Genomic DNA, 27523 nt, shown 5'->3' on the forward strand with positions numbered 1-27523 from the left:
CTATCTGCCCATTGCTTCAGCTTAGCTCAGTTCATTTCCACAGAGCAAGGAATCCTCTTCCACAACCATTCTCTTTGGATAGGGCAAGGGCCAGGGAGCTCAACTCACTGGAGTGGCTATCAAAGCTGGATTACAAGAATAAACCTGTTTGCAGGGATGGAGATGGTGGGTCCTAGCAGCAGTAGTTAGGGGCAGGGGCCATTTCTGGCAAGTTAAACAAAAACACAGGGATGTGTCCTCTTAAACCAACTCATGTTTTATACATGGAAATCCCTCTGTTGAAGGCTGTGTCCTAGGCCTACTGCTTCCTAACCCTATTGGGACCTAACTCTCAACGATTAGGTTCCAGCTGCAACCAATCCTGGCCTATTCCCCTCAAAGACCACAACTGAGCATTAAAAGAATAGAATTCATTTATTAATTATAATGCACCTTGCACAGCCTAGAGATGAAGCATTCATCAAGGGATGGAGAAGCCTGGTTTGCAGGTGAGAGGAAAACTGTCTGTGAAAAAGCCCACAGGTCTTACTTTCATCCACTCCCTACCAGTTGGCCACTTTAGTTCTGGAGCAGTCAGTCTTGGATTCTGGTGACTGGGGACAAGGTTCTAATGGAGCAGAGCCTACGGAAGCTTTGGGGCCCTCGTTTTAGGAGGGAGCCATAGGCTTGGCGGAACTGACGGTTCATGGCTGCATAGAGCACAGGATTGATGCAACCATTGAGCCAGGTGAGATTGGCAGTGAGCATGTGGACAACCGGAGGAGCGTGAGCTTTGGCATCCAGGATGTTGAGCAGCAAGAAGGGGATGTAGCTCAGGGCAAAGCAGAGGAACACAGCAAAACACATCCGAGTAACCTTCCCAAATTCTGATGGAGAGTCCTGAGTTCTTTGGGTTCTTTTAGTTGGCCTGGTCTTGGCTGGTGCTTCTAGATGGCTTTTCTCTGCCATCTGCTTAGCTACCTCCCTGCTGTGCTGGTTCCTCACTTCTGATGAGTCCCATTCCACGGTCTGAGTGGTGGTGGAACTGACTGGCTCAGATGAAATCCCCTCACTGGGCTTTTCTGATGCCAGCCTGCTGTCCAGCTCCTGGAAACGACCGGGTATAGTCTCCGTCCCAGCCACATGGCTGGAGTGGACACTCGACTGCTTGTACTGGTCCAGTGCCTGTGCTGCTCGCTTCACCTGGCGGTGGATGAGGCAGTAGAAGATGCCAACACTGCTGAGCCCCAGCACGAAGTAGATGCCCATGAGGATGGTGGTGTAGGGCCGGCCTTTTATGCGGTCAAAACTGCAGGTGCAGACTACAGGCACCAAGGTATAGATGGACCACAGAGGGGCAAAGCTGGCCACGCCCACTACCCAGGTGCTCACCAGCGCTAGCAGCATCCCCTTGGCACTGAAAACTTGGGGAAAGAGCATAGGGTGGGCAATAAGGAGATAGCGTGCTAGGGCAATAAGGCAGAGGGTGAGGATGGAGACGGCATTGGATGCAAACAGGAGAAACCCAAAAACCCTGCAGAAGGTGTCGCCAGTGCGCCACTGCAGGTGGAGGTAGGTGTCCACAGAGAAGGGCTGGAGAAGGGTGCAGTACAACAAATCAGCCACCGTGAGGTTGGCGATGAGCAGGTTGAAGCGGGTCCGGAGCTTGGGCTGGATGGCCAAGGCCAGCAGGGTGAGTATGTTGCCCACGGTGCCCGTCACAGCTACCACCACCCCCCAACTAACTGCAACATAACGATAGCCCAGTACAGATGCATGGTAGCAGGAGAACTTGGTGACGGAGCTGTTCTGCATGATGGAGGCTAAAGAGGCGGAAGGAGTAGGGGAAGAAGGAGTCAGCACCTCGCTTTGGACTTAGAGCTCTTGAACAGCTATGGGCCGCTGGACACCTGAACCGTTTTGGAAACTCACCAGCCTCTTAAGCCATTGTCAGGCCTCTGTATCCTCAACCCTCCTGAGATTCCCAACCTTCTCCTTAGGCTCTCTTAGTCCTTTCCCATTCTCAAAGATTCTCTCTAATTTCCCCAAATTCTTATCTAAATATCTCTCTGTATCTGTCCACACCAAACTCCAGGTCTCTTCAATATCCATCCAAATATTCTCAGTAACCCTAACACCTTCTGACTTTCTAATCTTTTTCCTTTCCCCTAAGACCACCCAGGAATCCCTCTCTATATTCAAGGTGCTACTACAGTTTCCCCTGCCCTTGTCTGCTACACACACACAGGCCTCAGCTGTTTTGTTTTGTTTTGTTTTTCTATTTTTCTCACCTGGGAGATGAGGAGACAGAGAAAGTAAAAGGACACCCACCACAGAAAGTACTCACCTGAGTCTCCCTGCCTTCAATTCTCACTCCAGTGGAAAGAAGTCCAACTCACTCGAAGGGCAGTTTTTTCTGGTGGGCAGTCAGGCTTCAAGACATGGTCTTATACTAGACTGAATGAATAAGAAATTCCCCAGTTACCCAACCTCAGCCACTTCCTTCCTTACCTCCCTTGGCTTTGGCTAGCGCAATCTGGGCCTCTCTGTTGAAAATCCCCTGCTACTTACACCAAAGCTGTTTCACTCCTTCCTAAAGACATAAGTTCTGTTTCCTTCCCCTCTTTGCATAGCAGGACACCTCTAAGTTCATTGCCAAGAATTGTCCAGACATGGAGACAGACCATCAGAATATCTGGGCTACTTCTCTAGGGGAAAACCAAGTTTCAGGAATAGCTCTGGACACCCTAGCGGCCTTGAGTTTGTTAGGAGGGAGCACTGCCTTTCTGCTCTCTGGGACTCAGAGGTGGTTCATACTGGGGAGGAGGGTGGTGGGCAGGGTCCCATGTGGTACCCTAGCACATCTGATAAACGGAGCCAGATGAAGAAAGGTGGGAAAAGAAGCATCCAGGATTCTGGCTTCACTCCACACAGGGGCTCAGCCCACTGTTTGTCTGTTCATTCATTCATTCATTCATTCATTCATCTCTTCATTCAACTAACACATGTTTCATTCCTACTATGCACTGGACTCTGAGCTAGACACTGGGGATACAAGAAGATATGCATATAGTCTAGCAGGGGACACAGATATGTAAATAAAAGATATGTAAATATGTAAATGTTTAATTGATTCTCTAAAGTAAGGGTTAGCAAACTTTGGCTTATGGACCAAATCTGGGGCTGCCATCAGTTTTGTTTTGTTTTGTTTTTTAAAGTAAGCTCTATACCCAACACGGGGCTTCAGCTAACAACCCCTCAGATCAAGAGTTGCCAGGCACCCCCACCCCTTGCCCATCTGTTTTTGTATGGGCCATGAGCCAAGAGGGTTTTTTTTTTCCATTTTTAAATGGTTATATAGTACCTACATAGTGCCATCCCTTAGTTTTGCCTCTTGGCCAACACAATCTCAAATAGTTACCATCTGGTCATTTAAGAAAATGTTTGCCGACCCTTACTTTGCAGTGTAACAGGGGCTTGGAGAAAAGGAATGAGACTGCTAAAGAAGAGGTCAGGAAAGAGTTTACAGGGGGATATCTGAGTTGGGTTTTGAGTGATGAACAGGATTCTTTTGGGAGGAAGTAAGAAGGACCTTCTAGGCAAAAGAAACAGAATGCATGGAGTCACAGAGGTAGATAGAGGTGAACGAAGACTGGGAGATAGGGAGCAACAGAGAAGATTCTGGAGAAATGAGGAGGGCAGTGATCGAGGAAGTCCTTGTGCATCATGCTAAGGAGCTGGGGTTTTATCCTGAAGGTCACGGGAAGATTTGTACTCAAGTAGCAAGTGCACTCAAGTAAGAAGTGAGAGTATGCAGGCTTGAAGTGAGAGAGACCTGGGACACTCTGGTGGCTCAGTTGGTTAAGCGTATGCTTTCCTCTTGGGTCATGATCCCAGGGTCCCAAGGTCAGTCCCGAATCTGGCTTCTTGCTCAGCGGGAAATCTGTTTCTCCCTCTGCCTGCCACTCCTCCTGCTCGTGCTCTCTCTCTCTCTTTCTCCCTGACAAATAAATAAAATCTTAAAAGAAGAACCAGAAGTAGTAATAGTAGTAGTAGTAGTAGTAGTAGTAGTAGTAGTAGTAGTGAGAGAGACCAGTAAAGAGGCACCAGTCCAGATGAGAGTGAGGCCAGGCCTGAGCTGGGGCCAGGACTGGCTTCATGCCATATGTGTAATCACACACGGCCCTGCACTTACATGGGGCTGGAACTGGTTTAACACTCCACATTGTCTTAAGATCCATTTGGAACAAGTGACCCTGCTTTTTCATTTGCACTGGGCCCCCAAACTATGTAGCCAATCCTGGTTAGGGCGGTGGTTGTGGGAATAGAGAGAACCGATCAGGATGCATGGGTCATTAAGAGGTCAAATAGGATTTATCTACTGATGCATTAGATGAAGGGTTAGGGAGAGGGAAGACGAGGGTGACTCCCAGTTTTCCTGGTAGATGGTGGTGTTCTCCATCAGTAAGATAGGGAGGGAATGGTCAGAGCAGTAGGCTTAGGGAATGGGGTAAATCATGAATTCATTTCTAAGGTTGGAGGTGTGTAGCCCAGCCCCTTTCACTTCAGTTTCTTCCAGCTGCTGTCTCTGTCCCTACATGTGACCCAGTCCCCGCTTTTCACTACCTTCTCTCCCAGAAGTCCACTCTTGCCCCTCAGAATTCTGGATCTCTAGTCTCTGCATTTTTTTTTTTTTTTTTTTTTTTGAGCTAGATCTGAAAAAACAAAAAACACAATCCAAACACTCCCAAATTCCTTGTTGGGTTCCATTTCTAAGCCCGCAGTGAACTCCTACCCCCAACTTCATAATTGAAAAACCCAGGAGGCCTCTATTTCCCTCCCCTTCCTCTTTAACAATCATCATCTCACCTTCCCTCCCCTCTTTCCTCTGAAAAACTGGGAAGTGGGTGGAGAGGGGGAAGTGAGCAAAGGGGATGTAATTCAGGGGGACCCTTGGGGGAGATGCTGGGTTCTGGTCTGGCCTTTTTTGTTTGAATTGCCACCCAGCAGGGCTAGAGAGAAGGGGTCACAGAGTCCATACTGCTCTTGGGAGTGTATGGTTGAACTGAATTCTGTAGATAATGAGGAGCCCCTTGCCCCACATCATGTGGGAGGCAGCTGAACAGCCTGTGCTTCTCCGTCCCACAGACCATTTAGGGGACCAAAAGAGGAAGTATTCTAGCATATCTGCATATCTGTAAATGGCACAATCCCAGTTCTTTAGTCTTGGAACACGAAGTCTCAATGAACTTTTAAGAGACCCAAATCTGCTCATTTTGCATGTGGGGAAACTGAGATCCAAAGAGGGGAAGGACTAACTCAAGGTCACTGTTTACGAGGCCCAGCAGTGCCTAGAGTTCAGATTCCTAGTCCCTGCCCCGACCTTTTCCCATTCCTTGCGTGTTGCTGGCGTGGGTTTCCCAGCAGAGAGAGGCGCAAAAGCCTGGATTCTTTCCTTTGTCTGAGACTGGATCTAGACCTGTTTCCCAGAATCGCGAGAGACGGGAGCGTCTTAGAGGGGGACTCTTTTTCCACGTCGTTGGCGCCGCCTGGTGGAGTTATGGAGAATTCTCAACAGCCGCGGCTACCATCCGAGCCTAGGACTCGGAATGATTTCCCACTGCCAAGTTTACATTTGGGCTGGCGGGAGTGGGTGTGAGTGGGACTGGGATCCTCTGCTCGCTTTCCACAAGCCTCGGATCTTGCCTTCTCCCACCGCCGTCTCTCTGGTCCCCTTTTCACCATACAGATCCATCTCCCGTTGGAATAGCTCCCATACCAGGGAGCCAAGATTGAGAGTCTTGAGTCTGGGGGACGGAGGGCAACGAATCCAGACTTTATTGTCGGGGAGAGGGAAAAGGGAAGACGTGGGTGGGGGGCCGGGGTTGCTACATCGTCAAGCATAAAGAGTTGATGGGGACGGGAAGGCCAGTGGGGGCCCGTCCCCCTCCCGGTCGGCTGCTGTAAGGGCTGACGACACGGAAACCACAGAGAGGGGAGGGAGGTCACGCCCCCGCCCGAGTTGTGCAGTTGGAGGTGTTTGGTGGTAGGGACAGCCATGAGGTCTAGGAGCGAGGACGGGGGAGGCTACAGACTCAGCGAATCCTGCGGAAAGGGGAGGGGCGGGGGCGAGGCTTCTATTGCTTTTTGCTCACAGTTTTGCGGAAGGCGAGGCGGGGGTGGGCTTGGACTGGACACCCCTTGCCCCCCTCGGTACCCCTTGGGCGATGGGTGCTGGTGAAAAGAATGGAATCCAGACTGGGGAGGAAGAAGGTGAGGGAAGGGTCTGTAGGGGCATCTACTTGGTCCCACCCAAGTGCCAAAGATGCCCCCAAGTGCTGCCCCTGCGATGGGCCCAGGTAGACCTGGGGCTGGGGCATGGTGCGGGGCGGGCACAGTGAGGTTGCAGGCGGTAAAACCAAAGTGCTTTTGAGGGACCCAGGATCCCGCCCGCTCCCCTCCCCCTGCGGAGGATGGGGGTGTTCACGGAAGCGCTTCAGTTTGGGGGCAGGGGGCCGGAGTCCCAGAGTCCGCTTATTGCCAGGAAAATCCATTTCTGCCCCCCCGGACTCCGACCATGGCTTGTGAACCCCGTTTTGTGCTAGGTTTGGGGGGGAAGGGCTGAATGGACATGGCTTTTGGGAGGGGGGGTGTCTCCAAGGGGGCTCGGGGGTGAGACGGCCCCCCCTTTTCTAGGGGAGAGGGAAGGGCAGGGGGCGGGGTTCCCTGAGATCTGGGGTGTTCCCCCCCTTCTGAAGCCCCCCTCCCCCGCTACCCCTCCCCTTTCCTGGAACCCCGTACCTCGGGGTGGGGGGGAAGGAGAGAGATCATTCAGGGAGTGCCGAGAGTAGGGGCAGGCTTGGAGCCTGGAAGCCTGGGTCCCGGCTGGAGGTGGGGGGGGTTTGAATGGGAGGGGGTTTGGGGTTCAGGTCAGTAGGGGGAGAAGAGGATGGGTCCGTGCGCTGTTCGGATGGGCCCGGGGGCCGGGTGGAGCAAGGGGTGGGTGATGGGCGGTCCCTGGAGAAGAGGTGCGGCTGGGGCCGGACGCAGGGACAGCGGGGAGCCTGCTGCCGCTGCCATCACCGCAGCCACCGCTAGGGGGCTGGGGAGCAGGCCACCCGCCAGGGACTTGGGCAGCTCCTTGGAGAAAGTCAGCGTGCCCTGCTGGGGGGAGAGGGGCGGGGAAAGAGAGAAGTCAGGCAGTGCCTCGCAAACCCCACCTCTCCCCAGGCCTGCCCGCATCGCCTTCTCCCCCCAGTTCCGGCCCTCCCCCCAACAAGGCCGAATTCTCCAGCGCCCAGGCCTCACCGCCAGCTCCCCGGTGCCCCTAGGCTTCTTGTGACGGCTCAGTAGCGGGTTGGGCTTCCCGGCCACGCCATCTCGGTGCCGCCGGCTGGAAATGTGCTGTGGGATTGAGAGGATAGGGGGCTGTGAGCCACCGGGAAAGGAGCAGCCGACGCTAGTTGCCACACCACCAAACACCTGGCTCCGCCCTTTCTGTGGCACCAAGGACAGACCCTGAGAGAAGCACCCTCACCCAAGCTCCCTGTTCTCTTCCCCACTTAGTGAATAGAACTCCCTAGAGTTCCTGGGAGAGGCCTTGGACCCACCTGTTTCAGTTGGACCTCCGAGTTGACCTTGACATTGCAGATCTCACAGTGGAAGGTTCGGTCCTGGGCAGGGGCCTCTGGTTCCCCAGGAGTGGGAGGCCCCAGACGAGGGTAAGCTTTGATGGGGCCCAGCCCACTTCGGGCCTCCAGAATTGTCTTGTGCTTAGTACCTGGAGCCCACAGAGGGCAGAAGGTAAGGGGTGGAGGAAAAAGTTTCCAGGCCTACTAGATGACAAACACATTCCCAATTAAAAGATAGGGGAGCATCAACTGTGGGGTTTTCCCCAGTCCCTTGGATGCCCCCCAAACACAAGGTGGATCAGAGGAGAGTCACAGGTAAAGAAGGCAGGTGGAGGGGGAACCAAGAAAGTCAGTGACTAAGGAGGCGGGGAGATTATTTGGGAGGGAGAGAGACTGGTAAGTCTTAGAGGGTCCAGGATGTTGGGGGAATGAATTAGGAGGTAGGGAACAGGAGGGGGCTGAGGACAGGGGAGTAGGGGTGGAAGGAGAGTCCATACCTTTGTTATGAGCCTCAAGCTGGGACAGGGAGTTCACTGCCACCTTGCACAGAGCGCAGTAGAGCAGCCGCTTGGCCTTTTCCTCTTCTTCCTTGCTGCCCCCAGGGAGGGAAGCTGGGGCTGGAGTCCCCCCTTCACCCTTGGTTGTACCCTGACCAGTCTCCGGAATGCTGGGAGGGGATGGGGAGCCAGGCTGTTTCTCTGGGGATCCTGGAGCTGGACCCAGTCCATTCTCCATGGAAACTGTTGTTAGGGGAGAAACATAGGGGTCACCCCAGATGGTTTTGGAGAAAATTCTTTATGTGGAGGAAACCCACCCCCATTTCCTGGAGGGCACGGGCCCAGGAGTCCCCACCCTGTGACAACATGCATGCTCTCATGCCCTGGGCCAGAGCCAAATGTGGTCTAGCTGCTGCAGGCTGGGTGTGAGGCTCTGAGGCCTGGCTCATTCTCCAGAAGCTGAGAATGGTTGAGGGGTCTGGCCCCACTGGCCCTTCTTCAGGGTGAAGCTGGCACCTGGCCTAGCCATGGGGAGAGGCATGGAACAAGGATTCTGGTCTCAATGGCCTACCAGCCGGCCTAGGCTTCCTGCCTGACCAGCCCCTTCCCAGAGTCCTGCCCAGTCCCCAGGGAGGCATGCCAAAGAGCTCTAGGAAGGGGCAGAGGCAGCATGAGGAGAGGTCAGGAGAAACAGTTACAGACATGGCAAAAGGGAAATAGAAACAGCAGAACCGGAGAAGGAACAGGGATGCAGGCTGCTCTATAATTCATGGCTTGATTAAAGATGCACAGGCCCCAGCCCTCAGCGCTGGGTTCTGGCCTCTGTACAGGGGAAATTCTAGCACTCCCATTCTTGCTCCAGCAGCCGATCCAGTTTCCGGGTCATGGGGAGGCTGGCAGTGGGAGTACGGCACCTGTAGGAAGGGACTTCCGGACCCCCACAGGTGTGCATTTGCTTGTCCATCCTGCGAGCTTTCCCTTTATTTCTCTTGCTCATTTCTGTCATCCGTTACCCTACGTCAATCCAGATAGCACACCCACATCTCAATCTGGACAGGGTTTCATGGTTTACACAAGTAGGGGAGGTATCATGATCTCCTTCGAGATGTACCATCAGATCTAATTCAATGAGGTAGTATACATAAAGCACCTAGAACAGTGATGTTCAGGAAATGTCAGCTACCACTACCACAATCATCATCATTCCCATTTTGCAGATGCTGCCATGTTAAAAAATGATCAGACTAAGCAGTCAGAGCACAGTTAGAACTCAGCTCACCTGCCCACCCTGTCTGTGCCTCTCTACAGGATGTGTGTGTGTGTCTGTGTGTGCATGTGTGTGTGTTGAGAGTGGGGTCCTGGTTCCCAAGCTGGTGAAGCAGATGCCTGATTTTCATTCTGCTTAGGGTGGGGCAGAAAGGACAGGCAAGGATAAGAGGAAATGGGGCTCTTCCAGTCTCTCTGGAGTTGGTCATGACTGATATCTGATGTGGTAATCCCAGGATGCGGGTGGCTCATATCTTCCTGTCTTGATATTCCTTCCTTCCAATTTCTTGGCTGGGAGTATGATTGAAGATGGCCACCAGCCATGAGGGAGAAAGAATCTCAGAGCTGCTTTTTGTAAACCTGGAAAAGACCTCAAACATCTTAAAGTCTCACTCCCAGGAAAGAAAACTCTGGCCCAGTGAGGTCAAAAGATCAACCAAGATCATCCAGGGAGTGGCCCGAGTTTCCTGAGCTCTCAGTACCTCCAGGCAGGCCCCGAGGTGTCCTAATCCCTCCCTGCCCCTCTCCCCAAGATGAAGGAGCCTCTGCCTGGATTTGATGGTTCCTTTTTTCTTGAGGAAGTTTGCCAGGTGGCCTCACCCTAGCCCCTCTGAGTCACTGGGCGGTGGGGAGGACAGACAGTGGGGACTCTGTCGAGAGGAGCTGGGGCGGGAGTGAGGGTGACAGGATGGAAATTCTGTATCACTGTGCTTGGCTCTAGGACTCACCTTGGGTCAGGGTGGGGTAGGGGCTGAGGAAGAGGGAGATGAAAGCAGAGAATTCGAGGAAGTGGGGAAAGAACAGAGACAAGATCGGTTGAACAATGCGGGGAGCGGGTAGGGTGAGCAGGATTCAGACACACCTGGACGGGGAGCTACACCATCCCCGTTTGAGGGGGTGCTGCCAGGGGGAGCTGGGTCTCCAGGTTCCCGGACGCCAGGCTCCCTTCCTCGGGTCTTGGCAGCCTCGATGCCTTTGACTCTTCGGGCGTGGCGATTACCTTTGTAGTGTGCCTCCGCCTGGCTCTTTAGGGATGAAGGAAGAAAATGGAATCTGAGATCACCTTTCATCTGACCATTCTCCCCACAGAGCTCCTTCAGGTCCTGGGGTGGTCTCAGCAGGCTGCAGTGACTCTCTCACTGTACCAGTGAGATGTAAAGCCCCATGCCAAGGAGGGCTGGTTATTCCTGGGGTTCAGACTAGCTTCTCAAGCTTGAGTAGGTGGAAACCTGGATCCTTACCTAGCCCAGGCTCCACCCTACCACCACACCCAGGGCCTGGCTGCTCACTCCGGCTCCTTACCTAGTTCTGGGTGAGGGAGGGTTACCCCAACCTATAATAGAATCCTAAATGGGATGGTCCTAGTAATCCAGCCAGCCAGCCAGCAATCTCTTGGCCCCCTGGCCTCTTTGCCTATGTCTCCTGGTCCTGGGAGGCAGCCTTCACTGCTTCTATACTCAGGCTGGGAGTCCCAAACAGCCCTGAGGTCTGGGCTCTCTCCTGACTACTTCCCCCTGGTTCTCATTTTTCCTGAAGCCTCTGTGGACACCCTGGAGGACCCTGGCCCCAAGCCCAGCTCTAGAGATAGAGACAGCAGCAGAGACAGCTGTCAAAACAGAGCCACTTGGTGGGGGAGGGAAAGGGAGGGCAAAAGAGGGGAAGGCTGCCTACTATTGGCCCCCTGCCCCTCTAGTTCTCTGCCCTCCACCAGGGAGTGGAGCCAGGGTTGGGAGAGGGGATGCCTGGGATTAAGGTAAAGGAAAGACCTAAAGTGGGGTTGGTCCTGGCTCTATCCTGACTCCTATGTGCACCTCCTGCTAAGAACATACAGTCCTGGAGCCCCAAGGTCACCCAGACATGGACAGAGTAGAAATAAAAACGTGTGGATGAATCAAGAAGATTGACGGCCCAGGGGTGGAGCAGTGATGTGTGGAGCCTGGCATCATGGTGTGTGTGTGTGGACTGGGTAGAGAAACAGAATGTGCTTTATTTCCCCCTACTCAGCAGAATGAGGCTCTGCTGATTTTCTCCAAAATCTCTGAGAACTTGTACCCCACAAAGTCCCCTCCAGACCCACACAGAAGTCCCAGGGGAGCCTCAGAGGGAGGACGGCTGGAAGGCCTGACACCTAGGTTCTGCATTTTGGGTGGTTTCTCTCCATGGGAAAGTCTGTCATGGGAAAGGGTAGAGAGAGGAGGAAGCTGGGAGGTTAGAGTGAAGTGGGTGGGTGAGGGGAGGAGTTTAGCAGAGATCATGGAGGCACAGGTTCTGCAGGGGACTCAGTGTCCTAACTCAGACCAGTGCCCAAGGACTAGTGCGCCAGAGGCCACTCTCCCATGCAGACATGATGGCTACCTGTGTTGTAAGAAGTTCTGAACCAGGGAAGCCTCAGTCGTCAAGCCAGGGAGAGGTCAACCATAGAGGACTGGCCTACTTCGTGTTGAAATATACAGCCACCTCTTGTATCTCTCAAGTGCCTTCCATCCACCCCTGCCCCTCCTGCAGTATCCCCATTCTTTGTTCCTCCCCTGACATCCCGTGGCTATTGCTGCCCCACCCCCTTGAGCAGTTACGCTTCTTACCTGAGAATTGAAGCGGATCTGACAGACGTTACAGGAAATGATGGGCCGCTTGGTCTTGAGTAAGGGTCCCCCAAAAGTGTGGGAGAGTACAGCCTTCTGCACAGGGTCCATCTGTGGAGGCAGGCTGGGGTGAGCCAGGAACCCCAGCACAAGCTTATGTCCATCATCCCCTACATTTGTAGCAGCTGGGTTGAACCAAAATCCCCAGAAACTCCTCTCTAGTTCTCAGTTGGCCTGAGGGCTCTGAGCCTCAGTCCCCTGATTCCCTCCTAGCCCAATCTTCACCGCACAGGAAGGGACGTGAGGGATCAACTGGCCCCTTGCTCCCATCTGATAGAAAGTAGAAGTGATTTGCCCAAGGTCCTATCACGCGTTAACAGCTGAGCTGGTACTTGAACATGGACTGCTGTCTCAGTTCATCACACCACGACAATCCAACTCTCTTTCTGGCCTCTATCTAGGTGAATCCACCAGAAGCTCAACTGATGGGAAGTCCCAAAGCACCCCAGATCCTAGGGCCTTCAGCTGAGCCCTTTGAACTCTTTTGGCCCCACTCTGGTGGGAGATGTCTACCAAGGCAAGCTTCTAGTCCCAGGAGACAGATATTCCCAGCTTCCCATCTGGCCCCGGCTGCCCTAACACACTTCCTAGACCTCTTCAAGGCAGGAGATCTAAAGGGAGTAAAAGAACTCTGGTGAGAACACGTGGCTGTAGCGAATAAAGGGGAATTAGTGGTGGTGGTGGTGGGGGGGGACTAAGAAGCTGGGCTGGTCTGGCAGCAGAAAGATCTTCTGAACTCTTTCTTTGGGGCAGGGCTGTGGGACTGGGCGTGATTGGGAACCATCTCTGCCCCCACCCTGGGTCAGCAGATGTCTTCGCAGTCTCCTGCCAAGAGTTCACAAGAGGAGGGGAGAGGATGGGAGTTTCTCTCTGAGGCCTTCAGCTATCAGGGGATGAAGCCAGGGGACTAGAGGCATGAAAACTGCCTCCCTGCACAGTCCTCCTCCCTTCTGGCCCCTAGGCAGCCAGGGAGAGGCGAGACTGGAATGTAGCCGAGACTGAGGATTGAGTGATGGCTGGGACCTCTCCTAAGGACGGAATGAAATTAGAGTGAAGTTTTTGTCTTCTAGGTGGAAGAATCAAGTGGAAAATAGTGGCTGGGACTTGGGGTTCCTTAGCTCCTCAGCTGAGCCCCTTTCCTGTTCCCAGGTCTTCATGGTTCCCATAAGATACTGGTGAGAGACGGAAACATGAGGCAGGGGGACGAAGGTGGTTGGAATCTGAAAAGTCCCTATATCCTGACTCTCCCCAGTAGCCTCACTGGCTGGTTGGGGGTAATGTCAGGAAGGGGGCTTTAGAGCCCTGTGAAATGGGCTGCCTGATTTAGTAGTAGTAGAGGCAGGAGCCATGACCAATTTCAGATGACTGATCTGACTGATAAGTGTCCCATCACTGGGTCTGTCCTTGGCTGGAAGCAGCCCCTTGCAGTAGCTCACTTTTCACCTCCTGGAAACCCAGGTCCTATTCAAAGAGAAGCCAAACAAGGGAAGAATGGGTGTGACTGTGTGTGTCTAGGCAGGCTGTGATCAATCTGTGCATGGGTGGAGTGTGAAGGAGTGTCATGTGCTGTGTGTACATCATTTATGTATCAACATTTCTGTGTCGGGGGCTTTGCCGACGCCATGAATGGTCAGGTTGTGTAATCTTCAGCTGTGTGTTTATCTGTGTGAATGTATGATGTGTTTGGCAGAAAGAAAGACAGACCAAGTTGGAGACAGGCTTTAATCAGAAAGGGGAGGCAGACAACTGCTCTCAGCTCCCAGTCCCCAGGCGTCAGTCCTCCCTACCCAGAGACACCCCCTGCCCCCCACCAGCCCCCTGCCCCAGGGCTTCCTCACAAGCTGGGTGGGGAATGGAATTCAGCCCAAACAGAAACCCAATCTAGGCCAGGAAACCTAAGTCGATGACAGCAGTAGGGAGAGAGGTGGGATGGAGAGGGGACAGCAGAGGTCCCAGTTCTGTCTCTGCCCCAGCCTGCTCCCCAGAGTGCCCTGAGGCTGACCTGTGGGCTGACTGTCCCAACAACCATCCTGGAAGAATGGGTCTCTGCCCCACTTGGGTCCTTCCTGTCAGGCTGAGAGCCTTTTCTTTTGCACACACCCTTCCTCAAGTTTAAGACCATAAACAACAGCCAGGGATGGGGGTGGGTGGGTTAGAGGGCACCAACCCAGGGTGGTGGGTCCTTCCTACCTTCTCCTCCAGGAACTGAGGAGACACCAGGCTGAAGGTGAGGGCTCCTGGGCCCAATCCCTGCGCAGGTGGAATGTGAGCCACTGAAGTGCCGCTCCAGGCCAAGGTCAAGAGGCCCTGGTGACCTAGATGACGGCTCTCTGGGGAGGGGTGGAGGCCAACATCTCCCACAGCCCATTCCCCTCCAGAGCCCCTTCTTTGGGATTTTGACCTAGACACTGCCTGGAAAGGTCCACAAAAACATTCCTTTCCCACCTGCCCTCCAACAGCACACATGAAGGGGAATGGCTCCCTGAAGCTGGGGCAAAATGAATCAGGAAGGGCAAGGGGGAGGGAAGGGAGGAAACCAGATCAGGAACACGAAGGGGGGGCACGATTATATTTCCTTCCATTGCCCTTTATCTGATGGAAACCGCTGCCCCTTGTTTGACCACCCCACTTCCCCATCCTCTCCCCTCCCCCCCATAAAGGTGAAAAGGGAATGAGGGTGGAATCTCAGGGATGGGAAGAATTGAGGGATTGGAAGAATTGAAATAGGAAAGAAAGAGAGCTAGGGGTGTCTAAAGAGCAGGTGGAAGCTGGTGGGGGAGGGATGCTGGGAAGGGGAGAGATGCCGGGATGGGATAAGAGGGCTGTAAACGGCGTGGTAATTTGAGGGTACATGTAAGACCTGATGGGAAGTCTGAAGATTTGGGGGACTCCAAGGATCTGAGAAGCAGAGGTGGGGGTATCCATTACGGTGGCAACAGTCTGGGGGTGCCAGCTGGGATCCAGAGATTGGTTGGGACCGCGCCAGCTATGGGGGATGGGCCAGATAACCCGAGGACCAAGCGAAAGGAGAGGTAGCCCGCCCGCCCGCCAGGGGCGGGCGGGGATGGGGTGGGTGGGGGGGGCGCTGCGGCAGCGTCGGGAGTCAGGGAGAGAAGAGGGGCCGGGTGGCTTACCCTGCGGGACCCCGGGGGCCGCGATTCCATGGCCCGGGGCGGCGGACCCGGGCGGGGCACCCGAGCCTGGCCGGGCCTGGCAGGCCGGGGACGCGGCGCTCGTTGCCCGGGTGGCTCGGGGCTGTGCGGCCGGCCGGGCCGGAGAAGGGGAGGCGGTGCCGGCCGAGACCGGAGCCCGCCCCAGAGGCGGGGCCGAGGGCGGGCCACGGACGGGGGTGGGGCTAGGGAGCCAGCGAGGGATGAAGCGGGGCTGGGGTGAAAAGAGGAGAGGAAGGGGTGTCCGTATCCAGATACACGTTCCAGGGTAGACCTTGCCCTGGAGAGGGACCGCTCGGCCCAGCGACCGTGTATTGACCAGGTGACCTCGGCTTCCTCCACTCTTCCCAGGAAGAGTCCTGGGTCCAGTGTCTCCACTGGACCCACCAATCCTTTGGACGACTCTGTTTCTCTAACTCGGACGCTTCTCCTTTCTTCCATCCCCTCTGCCATGGCCCTCGCTTCTTTGCTAACAACCTCTCTTCCAGGTCCCCAAACGACCCTTCTCTTCCCTCTAAGCACTACCCCTTTGTCCTTTTTACACGTCGCTTCTACTAAGGAGGGAAAATTGGGCCCAGGTACCTAGGTGTCAGGCACTGCGCTCTCAGCGACTCCTCTGAACGGTGGAGCTCGGGGGCGTCCAGAGCAGAAGCGACCTCAGACTGGGGACATCGTCCCTAACCTCTTCCCACCTCGTCGCGTCGCCCGCCACCTGCTGGACAACCAGGTTCCCAAAGAGCTTATGCTTCGTGCACTTGCTGCCCTCTGGTGGTCAAGTAGGGGCAGCACGGGTGGCTGAGGGACAGGAGGGCAGAGCAACCCACTCCCCCAGACACCTGCTCATCCTCTCTGGACAAGTCCTAGGTTTCCCCCTCTCTCATCTCTGGATCTCACCCTCTCCCATTCTACATAGGACAGAGAGAAGAGTGAAGCATGGGGGGGCTGGAGGTAGAGAGAGGTTGTCTTTGGGAGACAAAGAGGGACATCCAAGGGCAGAGGAAAACATAATGTGGCAAGAGGTCTAAGAGGTAGGAACTGCCCCAGTAGGAGAGAGATCTGGAGGTCTTAGTCCAGGGAGGGAGAGACTCTGCGATGAAAATAAAACCACGGCCACCCCACCACCATCACCAGCTAATGTTGACTGAGCCCTTGCAATGTACCAGCCTCTGTACTGAGCTCTTTGCATGGATTATCTAATTTAATCTTCACAACCACTATTCAGAATAAGTACTATCATTATCTTCATTTTATAGATGAGGGAACTGAGGTTTAGAGAGGTTAAATAATTTGCCCAAGGTCATAAGCTAGTAAGTGGCTGAACTGGGATTTGAATTTAAAGCTGGGCTGCCTGACTCCAAAGCCATGTACTTAACTGCTGCACAGTATTGCCAATGGGCTGTCTGCAGCTTTTCTGCAGTCCTCATTCCCCTGCAGAATTTGACACTATTGATGCAGCCCGCCACACTCTCTCCCTTGGCTTCTCCAACTCTACAGGAACCAGGTTGCCTCCCCACCCCCTCCAGTGGCTCTTCCATTTCCTTTGCTGGAGCCTCCTCCTATTCCTGCTGCTTAAGTCTACTTCTTCTAAAAGGCTGAGGCCTTGGCCATACTACTTTTCTCTCTCTGATCCTCTCTTAAATGAAAATAAATAGCAATAACATACTAATCCTAGTGGCTAACACAGAACACTTACTTTGGGCCAGGCATTACGACCATGTGATACAATTCTCCCAACAGCCTTGTGTGTTGATACTATTACTATCTAGTTTTTACAGCTGGTAAAATTCAGGTTCAGAGTGGTGAAGCGATTTGCCTAAGGTCACACAGCCAGTACTTTTGGAATGTCAATTCAAATCCTGCCGGCCAGATGCCAAAGTTGGTGCTGCTTCAATGCTCCGCAGCACCCTCTGAGCTTATCAGCACTCATGGCTTTAAATAGCTAGTCCCTGCTAGAGGCAGTGGGGCCTGAGCCCTGTGGGAGTCAGAAAGCCTGAACTATCCATGCGAATTGACTAGCTTTGTGACCTTGGGCAAGTCACTTACTTGGTCACTCTGGTCTGTGTTTCCTCATCTAATAAAATGGGGGAAATGACATTGGAGACCTAAGGGTAAATGTAAATAAGGTGTGCAGACCAGGGGGTGGGGGGACAGGGATGACAGTGGGAGGGTAGGGGGTGGAAGGAAATATTCTCAGCCCCTTTTGGTCCAGCCAAACTGAATCAATTGCCCTTCTTCAAGTGCTCTTTTCTAGCCCTTGTTCATGCTGTTTCTTCAGTCTGGAATGTTCTCTAAGGTCCCTTTTAAAATCCTGCTAATAATTCTTCAAAGCCCAAATCATGTCACCTCCGGGTTCAATCTCTTTTCCTCTGTTCTCTTTCTCCTGTTCAGCTCTGGTTGGTCCCTTAGGCACTGCCTCATTCAGCAAGTCTTTCCTAACACCCTGCTTGGGCTCCCATACAAGCTAAATGCCTCTGACACAGCTCTTTTCACACTATAGGGTAGCTGTTCACTTGTTATCATTCCTACTGAGCATGAGCTCCCCAAGGGCACAGACAGTCCTGTACCCATGACACCTGGTATGGTACCCAGCACCTCGTAGGTGCTCAAAATCTTTTTTTGTTCACTTGAACCATTGTGTCTCTGTCACAATATTTGTAACTCTTGCTCTGTTTTGTGTTATAGATCACTGCATAGATGTCGATATTTCTCCCCTGAATATAAGGTCTTTCAAGATTGGACCTTGTCGGGACACCTGGATGGCTCAGTGGGTTAAGCTGCTGCCTTCGGCTCAGGTCATGATCTTAGGGTCCTGGGATCGAGTCCCGCATCGGGCTCTCTGCTCAGCAGGGAGCCTGCTTCCTCCTCTCTCTCTCTCTGCCTACTTGTGATCGCTCTCTGTCAAATAAATAAATAAAATCTTTAAAAAAAAAAGATTGGACCTTGTCATTTCCCCCCCTCATGTCTCCATTGTATCTAGAATAGTGCCTTGCTTATAGTTAGAACTCAATTTCCTCATCTGTGAAACAGCGATAAAACAACAGCTTCCCTATGGAGTTGAATCATACCTTTGGCACATACCATGTCAACTGCGGTAAATTACTAAACCCTTCTGAACTTTAGTTTCTGCCTTGTTTTATGTGAAACAGGAATCCTAATGTCTATGTTGTTGCGTTGTGGTGAAGATGAAGTGCGATCAGGTATAGAAACACCTACTATAGTGCCTGGTGCGTCGTTGAAACTCAGTCAGCATTTGTAGCTGAATATGGTTTGATGATGGGTTATCTGAGCTGAATGAAACTGACTTCCCCCAAACCTTTAGCTCGAGCCCACTTGCCAGGACCCAAATTCCAACTGTCTGCTGGACATTTCCGGCTCAACATCCCACTTGTACACCAGCTCACCATGTCCTAAAGTGAGCTCAATAGCCCACCCCAGACCAGCTTCCTCCTCCAAACCCCTGCCCCTGTCAAGGTGACTTCCAGTCACAGAGATTTGAGTCCTGGAGTCAGTCTTTACTCATCCTCTCCCTTTTCCCCAAACCCCCAAATACCAGTTGGTCACCATGGCCTAGGAATATTTCCTTGGAAACACCTTGCCGCTCCCCTTCCTATATACTCACATGGCCCTACCACTGGCCCAGTCTGGACTTCCAGGTTTCCCTGCAGGCCCGGCTTTGCTCCTCTAGCCTCTGCTCCTTTTCAACCAGCTGTCCCACCCACCTTGCCCAAATGCTGCTCTTATCAAGTCACTTTCCTGCTCAGGAATAGATGATGGCTCCCTATTTCATACTGTATTCAATCTAGACAACTTTGTTAGCCCTCTAAGCCCTAACCCACTGACCCTCCCCATCCAGCTGTGGATGCGAAAGAGAATTTACAAATAGGCAGGCTTGTTCCCTCCTTCTGGGCTTAGCACCTGTCCCCCTGTCCACCTCTCTGGAGTCACAGTCACCTCTCTAAGTCTCATTTCTCCTCTAGATGTTGGACTCAGTGAGAGGATTCATATAAAACACGTAGCACAGGATCTGGCTCAGAGTGAGACCTCAGCAAAAATTAACTATTGTTGTTATTGTTGTTAGTAGTGTACCAAATAGCCAATAATGTTTGTAGAAGTCAGGGAGATGGGGTCCTAAGAGGAGGTAAGGAATTAGATACAAGAGAAGAGGGCAGGGGTGAGTTGGAAGGAAAGAAGGAGCCAGGGGGAGGGTACGGCAGGCAAGCAGGCAGGCTGCTACTCACAGTGTTGTAGTTGCTGAAGAGGCCCAGGGTGGGGGCCGGCTCCAGTGGGAAGGGCAGGATCTGCTTGAGGTCCAGTGGGGGCTGCATGATGGGGGGCTGCCGAAGCAGAGGGAGGGGCCCTGCCCGGCTCAGGCTGCCTGAAGGACAGAGAAAGCATTACATGGGGCAGGAACGTTGAGGCTTGGGAGCCCCGCCCAAACCCATCCATCCCACTCCCCAGCTGGGGCCCCCACACTCAGAAGTGTGACCCCCGTGGTGCACACACACTTCCCCTGCTTGCTGTGTCCGGAGCAATGGAGCACAGTGCCCTGTGGGCCCAGGGGAGGGTGCAGACCAGTCCTTCCCTTCTGGGTGGTTTTCACTTCCCCCTTCTCCAGCCTCCCTCCCTCCCCCAAGACCTTCAGGCATCTTACAGACCCAGGAAGAGCACAGACCTTCTCTGTGGACCTTCTCTGCTAGATCAGCAGGACTCGGGAGCCCCATGGCTCAGGTCACTCCCTTCTTCTGGTTTGGTTTTCCCCCAAGGAATCCCAAAGGCTAAGTCTCACCCCAGGGAAGACAGAGTCAGGTGGGTGATTCATGCCACTGCTCAGACGGGAATACTGAGGCATAGATTTGGAGGAGGGCTACTAAGTCAGGCTGCCCAAAGAGCTGTGATTTGTGCCGGTCAGAAATCCTGGTTAATTGTGGACATCTCTGGGGGTTGGTCATAGGTGGGTGGCATTTGCTCTGGAAGGTGGACTGCCTGGGCCCATTCTCAGAGCACCACTCCCCCAACCTTCCAGTCTTCCTGCAGGCCCCCTTGTCTTACTGTGAGTGTTCAGCTCCAGCTTTTGGCAGGAGGAACTGCCAGCCTGGCCTCTGGGAGGGGAATGCCTGGGTCTGACCCCAAGGGGAAATGAAAGTCCAGGCTAGCCACTCCGCTACCCACCCACCCTGGAAACCTTTTTCTCCTCCCCCCAGAGCCATGGGAGGACACTTGCTAGGCTCCAAAGGGGGTGGGCCAAAGGCCCTCAGGACCCCTCTGGGCTTCCACTAGCCCAGCTCCCTTCTGTGATCTCGTAGTCCACCAGTCAGGGAATTTCGGCTGCCCTTTACTGCTCTAGCAACCCCCTGCCTACAACAGGGGCTTCCCAGGAACAAAGGCAAAGCAAGGAGGCTGCAAGCTTGGCCCCGTCCTCCCTTGACCTTACTGGGGCAGAGGGTACCCCGGGGTTCTTTCTTGCTCCCTCCATAGAGACTGCCCCTTTGCATACCTTCAGTTTCTGGTGACTGCTGCCCCCAGGCAGTGGCCTGGCCCTGGCCCCCCAGGGGCCTGGGCCTGAGAGCGTCCCCTTGCCTTGGTTCTGCCCCCTGCCCCCTCTCTTGCCAGCCCCCTCCCCCCAGTCTAGTCAGTAGAATCAACCAATCAGAGTCCTGGAAAAGTGGGGCAGAGGGGAGGGCGGGGGAGCAGGGATTAGGGAATCAGAGGCGAGAGGGAGGGGGTGGGGAGGGCTCAGGCACAGCTGGGGGCAGGGAGCTGATCCAGAAAGGTCTGGAGGGGTCTGTCCCTTCTGCCAGGGTGGGTGGCCAGGGTACCTGAGGTCAAGGCTGCAGGGAGCTTGGGGTTTAGACGGCTAAGGGTCGAAGTAAAAGGCAGGATGCTTGGCTTTAGCCCTTGGGCAGCTGGGGGTCTGTAAACCCTGTGTGGGTTCCCTCCTCTGCTACCTCAGAGTTGGGATGAGATAGGGGGAGAGGAGAGACAGACAGACAGACAAAAGTGAATGAGAGAGAACAGGAAAGAATGACAGAAGCAGGAGTAAGTGATTGAGAAAAAAGACATAGATACTGAGAAAGAAAAGGATAGTGAACAACAGAGAGATGGAAGAGAGTGAAATGAGAGAGAAAAAAAGAGACTCTGCTGAAAAGCTGGACACAGAGCTAGAGACCAGGGAAGAAAGACAGAAAGAAAGCAAGAAAGGGAGAGAGAAGCGAGGAACCGACAGTCTGAGGGGCAGTCTGACCACCTCTCCTTCCTGGTCTGTCCCCTCAGGGCTTCTCCCCTCTGCGTGCACCACCCCCCCACCCCACCCCAAGCCTGGCACACCAGACCAGGGCAGCCTTAACGAGCCCTGGGCAGCATCAGGAATGGTGAGAGAAACTTGAGCGCTCCCAGAGTCCCAGGCACACAGCACCCACCCCTAGCAGCTGGTTTGGGCTGGCACTTGCCCCGCCCCAGAGCAGCTCAGCTCCTTGACCCCTTTCCCCAACTCCAGACTCTCTGAAGCCCCAACACTCACACACCCATCTCAGAAGATGAGATGAGGGCGCCTGGATGGCTCAGTAGGTGGAACGTCTGCCTTTAGCTTGGGTCATAATCTTAGGGTCCTGGGACTGAGCCCTGCATGGGGCTCTCTGCTCAGCAAGGAGTCTGCTTCTCCCTCTCCCTCTCGCCCAGCCTATGTTCTCTTTCTCTCTCAAACAGATAAATAAAATCTTAAAAAAAAAAAAAAAAGAAAGAAAGAAGAAGAAAAAAGGGAGCGCCTGGGTGGCTCAGTGGGTTAAGCCACTGCCTTCCGTTCAGGTCATGATCTCAGGGTCCTGGGATCGGGCCCCGCGTCGGGCTTTCTGCTCAGCAGGTAGCCTGCTTCCCTTCCTCTCTCTCTGCCCACCTCTCTGCCTACTTGTGATCTCTCACTGTCAAATAAATAAATAAAATATTTAAAAAAAAAAAAAAAGAAGAAGAAGAAAAAAGAAGACAGAGATGAGTTCTAGAAAAGGCAGTAGAAAATAAAAAGTATTGTGGAGCCGCTATGTGCCAGGCAATGAGTTCTGAGTATTATCACATTTAATCTCTGAGGCAGTTATGATTCTATGGAGGTAGCTGATACTATTTTCCCCATCAGACATATGAGGAAACTGAGGCTCAGGGAACTTAAAAACCTTGGCTGATATTACATAGCCTATAAGTATCAGGACTGGGATTTAAATCAAGATTGTCACGCTCTGTGGCAAATGTTTTCGCGGCTACATAACCCCCGAAGGACTCTAATCTCACTTGGAAGGCATGGAGATGTGATCCAAGCACAGGATTCCATCTTGTTCAAGGAGAGAAAGGGGAGAGCAAGGTCCCTGCACTTCCTGGGGTTGGAGGAAAATAAATAGCAGCGATTCAGTTCCCTGTGGCCAGCACCTCATCTCTTCCACGGACAGGAGCCCTGGAGGGAAGGAGGAAGGGGAGGGAAGTGGGGGCGGGGACTGAAATGAGAATGGAGTTAGGCAAGGAAGCAAGGTGGGCAAGCAGAGATTCACCTGTCTCCCTCCTGATTTTTGGGTCTACTGTGCTATGAGATGGGAAGAGGGGCTGATGGCAGCTCATGGGTAGAGTGGGCAGAAGCAGGGGTCCTGTTTCAGGCGGGCTCTCCTATTCCCTGAGAATAACAGTTGCCCCTTTTTGAGGGCTTCCTATATGCCAGGCACTGGACATACACGGTCTCCCTGAGGATGGCCCCAAGGCTCAGGAGCTAGGTGATGAGTTCATTCGGCAAAAGAGAACAACAGCACTGCCGCAAGGAGTTGTTGAGAGGATTGAACGAGTCCATGGAAATTGCTGGCCTGTCACAAAGGGAGCTCAATAAATGTTTGCTAGATAAACGAGTCCTCACCTTATCGATGACAACAATCAGCTCTGAGAAGGGGAGTTACTTGACCAAGGTCACACAGCTAGTGAGGGACTTGAACCTGTCTATCTGGCTCCAGAGACAGGGTTTTCAAGCACTACACTTTTGTAGGTAGACTAGAGATGGGGTATGGGGGTGGGGAAGGGCAGAAACATAGTGAGGACTGGGGAAGCAGGAAATGAGGTAGGGCTTCAGGTGGGTTTGGAGGGCTTCTGACATCAGGCTAGGTGAGGGCTTCAGGTGGGTTTGGAGAGGGTAGGAGATCAAAATGCAGTCAGGCAGGGCAGGGAGGAGTTGGGACCTGGCTGGGGCCTGGCTGGGGCAAGCCTCTCCAGAGGGAAGCTCATTAGAGTAATTACCTCCAACAGATAGAGCCCCACCCAGCTCTGTGGGGAATTGCCCAATGCTTTATTAAAGACAGTTCCCAATGCACTTTAGAGGGGGTGAACTCTCAGACCCTTGGCTGGATGTCCATCTGTCCCTTTCTTTGTCCTACCTAGCCCTAGGCACTTTGATCCTGCTAGGGTTTCCTCTCTAGCACTGAGCCACAACCAAGCTACATCTAACTCCTTCCATCCCACTGATGTCTGGTCTTTTCCTTCCTCCCTTCCCCAGAAATTTTGGCCAGGTCAGAGTCCCAGACCCTTGGCTGTCTTAGGTCAGGCCTAGGGCCTCAAGCCCTTGTGGTAAAGAATGGGAATGTCTGCCATGAGCTGGCTTAGGGAGTGGTCCTGTGTGACAGGCATAGGAGTCAGGAAAGGTGTAAGGGTAGGGTGTGAGTTAGTGCTGGTCTTGAAGATTGTGCCAGGTGAGAGTGGGATTGAAGAGAGGTATTTGGATTAGGGTTGCAAGTAGTATTAGGGCCCCAACCTAAGGTGGTGAGAAGCATGGGGTCAGCACTGGGTTAAGATGGGAATTGAACTCTGGGGCCAAGGGAGGAACTGGATTGGGGTCTGGACTGGGCTCTCATCTCTAACCCTTCTTTTTCTTCAGGCCTTTGGGCCTCTTCTGCCTCTCCAGCAATGCCTAAAATTGGGGCCTGGGGGGAGAGCCTCGAATCCCTGCATCTTGACATCTTGACCAAATCCCATGTATCTGTTCCCTTCTGCCTCAACTTCCCCGATCTGGACAGGAGGCAGGTTGAGGGCTGGAAAAGCTTTGAAGTCAAAGATTAAAGCAACAAGGGGATGATTATGAACAACTACTTAAAATATCATCCTTAATAACCCTAGGGTGGTTGTAGGCAGGGCAGGGCTAAAGGGAGGAGGTGGCCAGGAAGAGGAAAGAGAGATGATCCCTGGGAAATCGTCACAATCTGACAGGAAAGGGCCTCCTTCAATGCCCCCTTCCCCTAAAGGCCTAGTTGGAGAGGACAGTAAGAAAGGCCCAGAACAGGGAATTGAGCCCAGAACCACCATCTGCTTAAACTCAGGCCCATGGTCTAGATCTTGAGCAGGTTGGCAGGGCCCCACCATTTGGTCAGGGCCACCAGGCACATGAACTCAGTAGACCTCAGCATTTGGAACAGAAAACCTTACTATGGGCTCTGGGGGTGGGGCCTGAGCCCAGTGGGCAGGCTTCCCACTCTTCCGTAGGCAGGCAGAAGGAGGGAATTAACTACAGGGTCCTCTAGGAGATGTGATGGGGGTCCAACTGGTGGACCTAGGTATAGAGTCTTGGTCAGGTCTGAGCAGGTTCCTGAGTTCGTCTTTTGAGCCCACTGACCAAGGGAAGTGCTGCTGTCACTGGCCTGTTCTGGGTAAGCACGAGGCTGCCTCTGGGGCCCCTGCCCAGGGCGGGGCACATAGGCTCTGCAGGGATTGCAGAGGTTGGAGGAATGTGGAGTCCATGTTTTGGGGACCTGAGTCCAAGATGTGTTGCTGAGGGTCACTTTAGGGCGGGGACAGTCTCCAGAGTTGGGTGAGGAATCTCTTCTTTGCTGGAGATATTTTCGGGAAAAAGGCAGGCAGCCAGTCATTCATGCCTCCGTTCCCTCGTTCGCAGAGTAGGTATGATGGAGTGCGTAACATGGTGAGAGAGGGAAGAGACACAGCACGGGGAGAGAAAGAGATGGAGGAAGGAGGGCAGAAGGGGAGAAAGCCCACAAGTGGGAAGTTAACAGAGGAGGAAAGAAAGAAGGGAAGCAAAAGAGCCAGGGAGGCAAACAACGGAGGGACCCAGCAGAGGGACCCAGCAGAGGGCTGAGGCAGGAGCCAGGAAGCCCTGGGGCGCCAGCATGGAGCCAGGTGTCCCCAGTGGGAGGCAGGGAGTGTGTGGGCCTGCTGAGAGGGAGGGGTGTCTCCCACCATAAACAGGGCCCAGGAACTGGCCTAACCAGGGCAGAGGTCAGGGGTCAGAGGACATAACAGGCCAGTGACTATGAGACCGGGGGAGCTAAGAAGTCCAGGCGCACAGCTAGTCCCTCTCCTCCCCCACCCTGGGGCTCCCTTCCGATGTAGGTCATGAGGATGGGGTGGCTGTGGCTGAAGGGTTGTCAGAGCCCCGCAGGGGCTCCCCTCCCCCATCCTTACTCTCTCCGTTGCTCCTAGTCCCCTGGTGCCCCCGGCCCAAGGGAGGGGTGGGGGTGGGGGGAGAAGGAAGAAAAAGGAAGCCGGGAAGGAAGGGCCCAGGCAGCCAGAGCAAGGAAAGAGAGGGGCAGGTCCCGGCGTGTTGGGGCAGGATGGCTGCGGAGGCAGGATTGGAGCCGCAGGGGCCCTGGGATGGACAGTTTCCCACCCCTGCTTCTCCCCAGCCCCCTTATCTCCGACCCTCAGGTTCCCACCTCCCACCACACACACCTCGAAGCTACACCCACCATCTTTTCCCCGCCCGCCCCCCACTTCCTCCTTTCCCTCTTATCCTGGGCCCAGAAGGATGTCGGAGTGTCTGAGCAAAAGGTGGGGGAGGGCGTGTGTGTGTGGCGGGGTTGGTGGGGGAACCGGTCAGAACCTTTTCCTCTATACTCCACCAGGCCAAGACCAGCCCTCTCCCCCAGCCTCTCGTAGACCGTCATATAATATTCATGAGCCTCATGAATACGCAATGTCCTCATTATGGGGCGGGGGTCTCACTCGGCTCGGCTTTCCCCTTCACCACTCCCTAAATCACCCAGAGAAGCGGCAGCTTGGGGAAAAGGGGAAGAGGGGACCCCCAGATGTGGAGCCAGAAGAAGGGGGAGGGGGAACCGGTTGCTGACGGGCGGCCGCAGTCACCGCGGTGCTGGGAGGTTGGGGGGGGTGACCTACTGAGAGGGACCCAGGAGCCCCGGAGCCCAGAGCCGCAGAGCCCACTCACCGAGGATCATGTTGGGGACCCAGGCGCCCGGGGTTCCGCGTCGCTCTGTCCCGGGGGCCGTTCTGGCCGGGCTGGGGGTACGGGGGGAGGAGTCGGGGGAGGAGCAGAGGCCGGCCCAGGCGGAGCGGGGGCGGAGCCCGCAGCAGGTGAAGACAGGAGGAGGGGGAACCCGGGCACCCTGGGCTCCAGGAGGGGGTGTCTCGGCCGCTCCTTGCCCCTCCCGCTTTCTCTCCCACTTGCTGGCCCCGGTCTCCTGGATTTACTGTGTCACTGCAGCCAGGACTGGGGGAACACGACATCTACAAGGCGGTGTGAGGTGATGGAGGAAGCCTGGAACTAAGATGCCTGGGTTCCCGGGAAGGGCTGAGTCTGAGGGCAGGAAGTCTGGTCATGAGCTGATATGGGGTGAGGGAATGCTTGAGTACTCCGGGGAGGGATGGGGCCTGGGTTGGGTGGGACACCTGGGTCCTCTTCAGAGTGATAGGCTGGGCAGGGTCAGCTGTGGAGGAGGGCAAGGAATGCTAAGGTCCTTTGTTTCTTTGACTTTGTTTCTCTGAGCAGGATGTTTGGGCTGGGTTTCAGAGGTGAAATGTGGAGCTGAAGACGGATCCCAGGTTGATTTCTGGCTGGGGTTCAAATGCCCAGGTCCTTAGGGAAGGTCTGAGTGAAGAGATTGCAATCAATGGACTCAAAAAGAGGTGGAAAAAGAAGCTTGCAACGGTGATCACTAGGGTTCCCAGAAGATGATACAAAGCCCAGAACTGAGGTTCTGCCCTGTACAGATGACCTGAATTGGGGTGGGGATAGGAGCATCCATCAGGCATCCGGACCTAAACCCGGGGCCTTCTCCATTAAGGTGAGCTCCAATTGAAGAGGACTAGTGGGGTGTTTGGTGAGGTGGAGGGGAGGATGGGGAATAGGACAGAATGTACGGGCTGGGGAGAATGTCAGGAGGCTGTGCAGGACATGGGATGTATTTTAAGGACTAACAGGGGGACTTGATTAGAGATGAGCAACTGGGACCCCAGCATGAGGCAGGAGTCTGGGTCTGGGAGTCTGTGAAGTGTCTGTGGAAGATGCAGCTGCTACGGCCTGGACTTGTCTATACCTGCCCCCAGAGGAGGAAGGTAGGAGGACTTCCCAGAAT

At 54.0% G+C, this 27523-nt stretch overlaps 2 protein-coding genes across 18 annotated transcripts; both read right to left on the bottom strand.

Annotated features, from left to right (window-relative positions):
- Positions 1–395: 395 nt before the first annotated feature.
- On the bottom strand, positions 396–2438 carry GPR84 (G protein-coupled receptor 84). Its single transcript, XM_082741587.1, has 2 exons — positions 2327–2438; positions 396–1802 (listed from the first exon to the last, which is right to left on the bottom strand). Exon 2 carries the CDS (start codon positions 1792–1794, stop codon positions 574–576), a length of 1221 nt encoding a protein of 406 aa, XP_082597713.1. The 5' UTR covers positions 1795–1802; positions 2327–2438; the 3' UTR covers positions 396–573.
- Positions 2439–5792: 3354 nt separating this feature from the next.
- ZNF385A (zinc finger protein 385A) lies at positions 5793–26491 on the bottom strand. 17 transcript variants are annotated; one of them, XM_082741589.1, is made up of 8 exons: positions 26377–26491; positions 19424–19560; positions 11956–12066; positions 10236–10398; positions 8108–8350; positions 7590–7759; positions 7288–7383; positions 5793–7140 (listed from the first exon to the last, which is right to left on the bottom strand). In XM_082741589.1, the coding sequence occupies exons 1-8, from the start codon at positions 26384–26386 to the stop codon at positions 6910–6912; spliced, it is 1161 nt and encodes a 386-aa protein (XP_082597715.1). In that variant the 5' UTR covers positions 26387–26491; the 3' UTR covers positions 5793–6909. The 17 variants fall into 17 exon arrangements, with proteins under 17 accessions (XP_082597715.1, XP_082597730.1, XP_082597726.1 ...); XM_082741604.1 differs by having other exon boundaries at positions 5793–7143; XM_082741600.1 differs by having other exon boundaries at positions 5793–7143; positions 19424–19556; positions 26377–26458.
- Positions 26492–27523: the final 1032 nt, after the last annotated feature.

This window comes from Mustela nivalis, assembly GCF_964662115.1.
Source record: "Mustela nivalis genome assembly, chromosome: 7".
NCBI lineage: Eukaryota > Metazoa > Chordata > Mammalia > Carnivora > Mustelidae > Mustela > Mustela nivalis.

Coding starts and splice junctions, on each gene's coding strand:
- GPR84 (XM_082741587.1), bottom strand. CDS start 1,794: ATGCAGAACAGCTCCGTCACCAAGTTCTCCTGCTACCATGCATCTGTA.
- ZNF385A (XM_082741604.1), bottom strand. Junction 7,384..7,589: donor CGGAGGTCCAACTGAAACAG/GTGGGTCCAAGG, acceptor TCAATCCCACAG/CACATTTCCAGCCGGCGGCA. Junction 7,144..7,287: donor GGGGCACCGGGGAGCTGGCG/GTGAGGCCTGGG, acceptor CTCTCCCCCCAG/CAGGGCACGCTGACTTTCTC.